The sequence below is a fragment of the Nicotiana tabacum genome, chromosome 23 (genome assembly GCF_000715075.1).
Source record: "Nicotiana tabacum cultivar K326 chromosome 23, ASM71507v2, whole genome shotgun sequence".
Classification (NCBI taxonomy): Eukaryota; Viridiplantae; Streptophyta; class Magnoliopsida; order Solanales; family Solanaceae; genus Nicotiana; species Nicotiana tabacum.
In genome coordinates this window covers 117,222,350-117,230,484 of record NC_134102.1, presented here as the reverse complement: position 1 = coordinate 117,230,484, position 8,135 = coordinate 117,222,350, and the positions used below count along the sequence as shown (strand labels likewise).

Below are 8,135 nucleotides of genomic sequence, written 5' to 3'. Positions count from 1 at the left end.
TCTTCTTCTCCACAAATAAATTCTAGTGTGATTTACAATCATTTAGTAGTTCGCAGTTCACCAGCATTTTAGGTACCGCTACTCTGGTGAGTTAAATCGTACTATCCTGGGATGATAATATTCTAACACCTCGTATACTTGAGGAAAATAATTTCCTTAAGGAAACATTCAGTGGACTCGATTTCATTACGAAATTTATTTTTTAGATTCTGTTTTGACTATTTCAAGATTCTGCTTTACTCTGATTTTCTATTTCTGTTTTTTGTTACATAAAATTTACTGTTTCATAATTTTGTAGTTAATACAGTTTGATAACAGTCATATGCTTTAGAAAATAGTTATTTAACAATATGATAAAACTCAGTACTAAAAATTGTTATGCATTATGATCTTATCAAACTATTAACTGTTAAATATTCGTTTCCATTACCAAGGTATAATATTCCCAAGGTTATTCAACTCAATATAGTTATTACTCTTAACTCTCTAAGATGCTTTCACGTAGCATAAGAAAACCAGTTTTTCAACAACATTAAAGCATGTTTTTTTTTTTCATTTTTTTTTCATATGTTAAAGCGAGGCAAGTGCACATATAGCTATTCTCATGGATGCGATTTAGTGATTAGCCAATACTTAATTTGTCCGAAAAAATAAACTAAAAAACTGAAATTAAAGATAAACTGACTAATTTTTAAATAGCAACCCTTTAAAGTTTTTACTTGGTGTCATTTCTACCATTAAAGCAAGTTGTAGATTGGGCTTTTGCTTAGGCCCAAATTTGTCACAGAGCAAATTTAATTGAGGATGACATGTCCAGTCAAAATTGCGTGTTTTGTATGACAAGGTCCATTTTAACCCAAACCATTTAGTCATGGGTGTCTCTTGTTAAGTTAAGTTATTTCTTTTATTTTCTCTTCCTTTTCATGTTATTATAGCCATGTTCAATAGTTGATAGCCTACTGAAATTTGTGTACCTAAAAGTGGTTAACGAGAGTCACTTAGATCACTCTAGCAGGAGGTTTTGCAAGTGTGATGATAACTCGAAACAAACTTTAATAATTTGATCGTCGAACCAAAATAAAAATCACATTACCCGAAAGAAATTAGTATTAACAAGTGTTTTAAAAAGCGTTTTCGTGGCGAGCCCTGGGGCGAGGCGTATCAAAAATGCCCAGCAATTCGAGGCGTACGTCCGGGCGTTTGAGGCGCGTTTTTTTAGTGAGGCGTAAGCCCAAAAGACTTTTTCAAATTAAAACAAAATTTATTTAATAAGTCGTTCATATAGTACCCAAATTCTCAAAATTCAGCTTGGTAATTACTCAAAAGTTTTAAAAAGGATCTGAAATATATTAAATTAAAAAGTCAAGACCATTTTTTATTGATTGAATCCCTAATTCATGATGTTTTCTAATTTTTTATCTTGTCCTCTAGTCTGCTAATATCTCCCAAATGCAACGAATATTCAATTTCTTTTTTACAAATACAAAAAGAATTCAATTCTCCTTCGTAACAGCTAGCTCAAAGTTCAAATTGTAGGTTAGTCATCCTTTCTGTTCTTCCACGTAGAAAACTTTATTCTTTTCGACTCAAGTTACTTGTGCTTCTAAGAAGCATATAATAGATTGTTTTGACTAGTTTTTTTGTGGGGACGGAGCACATCTATATATATATTTTTCACATATTTATAGTTTTCTTTAATTTTTATGCAATTTTACGTGTTTATGAATATTTATTGTAATTATATTATTTTATAAAATATTAAAAATTAAATACCTATGGGGCTTACGCCCCGTGTCTCGGGGCTTACACCTCGCTGAGGCATATGTAAAACGCCTCGCCTTACGCCCACGCCTTTTAAAATACTGGTATTAACATGTCTTGGATTTTGACTTATTTCGTCGGAATCGTTATATATACATATAATTTTGTTAATTTAAAACACATAGAATGCTAAGTTTGTATCCCTCATTAATTATTACAAAGAGATATCAAAGAGAACTTTTAAATATCGAAACTGACTCTATTCATAAAGTCCTTCGGTAGTGTTAGAAAAACGCAGTAGAAATAGTAAAGTTGGCAAAGAAAACTCCAAATTCACGTCGTGATAAAAAATAATAACGCAAAACTGCAACAACTGGAGTAAACTGAGAAAATATGATGAACAGCTAGCTCATGGAAATAAGCACATAACAGACAAATCAAAAGCACACAAAATACCTTCTGAAAAGGAAAGTGACACACAATAAGAGCATGCCTTAATTATTAAGTTATGTTGGCTTGCAAATATCCCACTATTTTTATTTTTATTTGTGTTCAAAAGTACTCACTAGTCACCACTGGTGCACTTTTTTGGAATATCTCATTCGTTATTCGATACTGGCATCGGGGTTAATTAACTTGGAATTCATGCCGAAAAGTCTCGTATTAAGTTGTAAAAGACTAGTACTATCTAACAAAGACATATTCACACCTAAAACTCAAATCCAAAATTTTTGAGTTTTGATTAAAAGTAAAGAATATTTACCACTTTACTAAATCATTTTCAGAAGAAGTCAGTGCTGCCCAATTCTGTCATCATCGTTCAGGTCAGTGTTACACTGGTCCATTAGGCAATTATTATTACGCTTCACTCTCAAAAGTCCTCAAAAATTGAATTCAGCCCAATAACTTTTACTTTTGCCAATTTGCGGTCCCCCTTTATTTGGTGACTTTGGTTATAACTTTTTCTGTTGACGGTGATTTTACAAAGAATAAGCAACAGAAAAATATAAAGTAGATATTATTAACATACCAAATAAGGTCTTCTAATTTCTATTCAGGTCGACCAAGCATCTTCTCATAATCTACATAATGAAACAAATGATTAAGTTATTTTGGGTTTCATCTAGTTAAAGCATCTCACAATAAACACAAAGTAAAAAGGATTAATAACTCTAATTTATTAATTTTATGTTGAAATCAATTTAATTAAATGATATTGTTTTCTTACACTTGCTGGTCTCCTATGGTCCATCTTACGAAATTGTTATTACTTTTCACACTTCTCATTCAAGAAATGACACACACTTCAGTTTCAGAACAGAAGGCATTTCTACATCTATGGAAAAGAAAGAAAAAGTGGAGGCGTTCAATTTGTGAACGAGAACTTCCCAGTAAAAAATAACACCCAAAAAGGAGCACCCAAATACTTGGGCAAACGCCAAAAAAAGAGCCATCACTCTCTCACTTTTCAGAGAGCACCACATCGTCTTGTTATTTAATTCAAATATTATTGTACTTATTTCATAGTATCTTGTATTTTGCTACTTTTAAAAAATTATGTACTCAGTGACACCAATTACAGAGATGTTGTATAGTTATGTACTTCTTTGTTAGATCCAAATTTATCTATAAATCTATAATATTGCTTGTTTAGACTTGTTATATCCATGCTTATGGTTTAAGTAGAGATTGTGACTATTGGTTCGCCTAGATTTTGAGTCGTAACATCCGGAGCTTGGTGATATTGGGTAGAATGAGACATGCAATCAATTTCATGTGTGCAACTTCTATCATATATATTCTTACACCAAAGTAAAGATATCTGGTACGTAATCAAACAAGAAAATAAGAACTAAATTCAAAACTCCCTCACTTTCTCCAATAATTTCTCCTACCCATTAACAACTTCCTCTATCCGGATTTGAATCAGCTCACATTCACATGGTAGACCAAAGACTAATGATCTATGGTATAAATTTGACTTGCACATACTTGGAACTCTTGACAATGAACAGCACATAAAGTTTGATCTATTATAACAATTTACCCACTATATTTACAAGATCCATTTATTTTTTAGATACTAGTTCAAATCATTCAACATATTGAATAGATCCTCTCTTTTGGTTAAACTTCAAAGCTAAAAGCATCATATAATGCAAGCTTAGCAGGAAGGCTTTTTTTTGCCTTTGCAAAATTTCTACCCATGTTCAAAAGGATGCACACATCAGTTTCAAAACAGAAACACAAATAATATATCAACCAAAAAAGATTGAAGAAAAAATGGAGAAGTAGACACAACCAATAGTGAAAGGAGAACTTTCCTTGTTATTGCTTCTCATTCCACAATGAAAAACCCAAGAGAAACCCCAAAAGGGGCACCAAAAAACCCAAAAAAAGAGTCATCACACTTTTCCACTTTTTCAGAGAGCATTACTAGCCAAAACAAAGCCTCCTCTCCACTTTCAACATTTACTTTTCATAAACCAAAACTTAATAAAATAAAATAAAAAAGAAAACTCTTCTGTATATTCTTTCTTCTCCATCTCCTTCCTCATATGGACTCCTTTTTTTTTTTTTTTTTAATATTAATATTTCTTTGCTATTTATAGATAATTGTTATAGATTCATTTTCATTAGCTCAAGCAGCAGCAACAGTTCCAGGTCTGAAAGGGTAATCTTCTGAAGTTTTGTTGGGGGAAGTGGATTTACTCTGGTCCTTTTTTCTCATGGCTTTAATGGAAGAAATGTTCCATTTTTTCTCTTTAGCTTCATCCATCTCTATCTGTTGTTGTCTACACTCTTCACTACAAAATGGAGTGTCCCCTCTGCAATACACAAATCACAAGCACAATCAGAATTCTGACACCCCATCAACTTTTATATATAGCAATCAAATCCCAGCAACCAATACTCTGCTCTTAAGAGTAATACATACAATACATACATACATATACACACATATATATCAATCTGGTAAAACAGTCAATGCCCTATTTCTTAAATAAATAGTTAGATCTTGCATATTAGAATATGAAGAAATTATTTATATTTAAAGCAGCCCCTTTTCACCCAAAAAAGGGAACCCAAAAAAAACAATCTTCCTTTTTAGTGGAAACAGGTAGAAGTAGCATGATTAGTTAGGATTCATATAGCTGACTCAACTTGTTAGGGACTGAGAGGCATGATTAAAGCTGTTGTTTTAGTAGGATTAGCATATATTACAATACCTTTTTTTTTGGGTAAAAATGGGATAAAGCTGAAATAAAAGAAAACATGAATTTAAAGGAACCTCATATTCATATATAAAGAGAACAAAAATTTAGCATATATTACTATCATTTCTCGAGTAAAAATCGAACCTTTAAAGCTGGAATAAAACAAAACATATTTGTAAAGGAACCCCATATTCATATATAAAGAGAACACAAAAATTTAGCATCTATTATTACCATTTCTAGAGTAAAAATCGAATCTTTAAAGCAAAAATAAAAGAAAACATAAATTTAAGGTGGCCCATTTTCCAATATAAAGAATAAACAAGATTTTGTATTAAAAGTTTGAAAAAAAAAAAACAAACCTGTACATGAAGATGTCACAGTTAACTGCAAGGCGTTTCTTACAAAGGAAACAAGCATCCAAAAAATATTGTTGTTGGGGTTCATCAAATCTACCATCATAGTACTTTCCAGCAGAAGTAACAACAGATCTTGGAGAGGACATGGAATTAGAAGAAGAAGATGAAGAAGAAGAAGAAAAAGAAGAGATATTCCTTGAGCTGTTTCTTCTTCTAGGTGAAACTGTATAATAAAGTGGTCTTGAAATCAAAGGGTATTGGTTATAATTCTTATTATTGAGATTGATCTGATTATTGTTGATTCCCGAAAATCCAGCTTCTGTTTCAGCTAATGAGACTAGGCCATCATCTTCTTCGATGAAACATGGCCTTCTTCTTGTTGATGGTGAGTCCATTATTTGAGAGAAGAGAAGAGGGGAGATTTGTGGGGAGAAGTGGGATTTGGAGTAATTGAGGTAGAGAATAGGTAAGGTTATAAAAGAAGTTGTTGGGGTCTAAGGTTGGGTGGGGGTAGGAGGTGGGAGGGGTAGGGGGAAGATTTTGTGGGTGGGGGGGATGGAAGGGGAAAAGACTAGTAGAAGTGTAAACCACTGCAGGGATTCAGGATTCTGTGCAAGTGAATCTATTGGCTTGAGAATTTCTTGTATCTAGCCACTTCCTCCCTGCCGAGTCCAAAACATAATTTTTGTATTTTTGGATTCAAACAACACAAATACGTAAAAAAAAAATAAAAATAAATGCATACAATTTTATATATGGCGCAATTATTCACCGCACTATACCTTAACGACACGTTTGTTCGTTAAGATATAACGCAGTGAATAACTGCACTATATTAGAACTAAAAATTGGCGGGAGGTATAACGCACACATAGAAGGTGCTATATTATAACGCCTTCTATATATGCGCCATACCTATATAAAAAAACGTGTCATCTCCTTCCCCCACCAGAACGCGAACTACCAGACCCTAAAAAACCCCCCCCCCCCCAATTTTTAAGGCAAAAAACTCTATTGTAGTCCACTCGTCCCACAAAAAATATATTTTCTCCGTATTGTAGCAAGTTAACACCAGATTCAAGGCGTTGTCGTGTAGTGAATTCCGTCGATTGCTCGTTTCGGCCCCCAAATCATCAAATTTTATGATTTCAAAAAATTTTAAATCGAGGTATTCCGACTTACTTTTTGGTATATAAAATGCTTATTAGTTATTTTTTACTGTGGTCCATATTTTTTTGTGATCGTTTTGTGATTTAATTAATTTATTATTTTTTATCGGGATTAGATTATTTATGTGCTAAAAAATTAGTAAAAAAGATATATTGTTATTTTATGAATAATTATTGTTATATGTGATTTTATTGTTGTACGTATATTAATATATGACTTTATTATTGTTTAGTGCCCTTTAATATTATATCGTGCCCTTAATTGTTATGTAGTGTCCTTTAACGTATTAAAATTGATAATAAATTTTAGCTAATGGTGGTTGATTTTGTTCATGGCCAGTTATAGTCGTGTTATTGTAGTGCTTTTTAAGATTCTGTTGTGTAGAATAAAAATTAGGTACTCTCCTTAACAAACTCGGATAGAGAACTCAATTATGGATTTAATGTATCAGCAGATAATTATCAAATATTACATAGGAATCATAAAATAATCATTTGCCGGAAAATTTGAGCAAATATGAAACTTAACAAACAAATCGTTACGAAAGAAATAAATTCAATAGAACTTACTATTAAGTTTGTTGTATTTTTGATATGATTAATTATTGAATAATTACTAAATTATCTTAGTAGTTATTAAAATTAATTATTTAATTATTTGTTAACCCCAAAAATATATGAAAAAATAATGATAGTTCAAACACAAAATCTCTCGAATTTTAGTCAACAATTTTAAGAAATTAACATAAAAAACAATAATATAGAAAATTTGTCAAACTAAGTATACCCAAAAATAGCTGAGTAAGAAACAAACATATAAAATAATAAACTAACATATTAAATAATGTAATAAACTAACATATAAAATAATAATATAAAAAATATATCAACCTTAGTAATAATATAGTAAAAATATCGATTAAATATTAATATAAAAGATATTGCAATATATTTAAAGGTGTTAAGCAATTAAAAAAATACTTTAATTACAGTCGCGCCCTGTTTTCTTGCGAAAGCGGGCTTTGACGTGTGACAACTCTTTTAAAGGAGGAATTAAAAGAGAAGAGTCGTCACCTAACGATTTTTAAGGTGCGTTAGGGCACCTATTTGCAAATAACTCTATTTGAACAGTTCGTGTCACCAAAGATCGGGTAAGAGCTCAAATTACCTCAAAAAGAAGGTGTTAGGCACTCTTCGAGGTTCACAACTGTGGGGCCCAGCCGAATTTCAAACTATGCGGATTATGTAATTAAACTAGGTGATCGAATAAACAAAGGAAAATATAGAAGTCGAAGAGTCTTATCATAACACATGAGAATCAGTATAAATCTTTAATAATTGTAAGGATACAACTACATTGATATATGCTAGGTAACTGGACGTCAATAACAAGTATATAAGGAAAAGAGGGAGGGGGGAGGATCCTAAATTTTTTAGCCTAAAGGATCACCCCGTGCAACATAAATAATACTTCGCAACTCCCTTAAGGTAGGGTGTTGCTCATATTATTCAGCGGGCACAGAATATCATCTCATGCTACCAAATTACTATGTTAAGTTGTTACTTAAAGGCGCTCTAATTTAATTCTAAACTGTACCCTATGCGTGCACTACCCGTCCCATACCTGC

General features: G+C 31.9%; 1 protein-coding gene across 1 annotated transcript; it reads right to left on the bottom strand.

Annotated features, from left to right (window-relative positions):
* Window positions 1-4,066: 4,066 nt before the first annotated feature.
* On the bottom strand, window positions 4,067-5,801 carry LOC107761377 (FCS-Like Zinc finger 1-like). The gene is made up of 2 exons (XM_016579605.2): window positions 5,342-5,801; window positions 4,067-4,589 (listed from the first exon to the last, which is right to left on the bottom strand). Exons 1-2 carry the CDS (start codon window positions 5,731-5,733, stop codon window positions 4,403-4,405), a joined length of 579 nt encoding a protein of 192 aa, XP_016435091.1. The 5' UTR covers window positions 5,734-5,801; the 3' UTR covers window positions 4,067-4,402.
* Window positions 5,802-8,135: the final 2,334 nt, after the last annotated feature.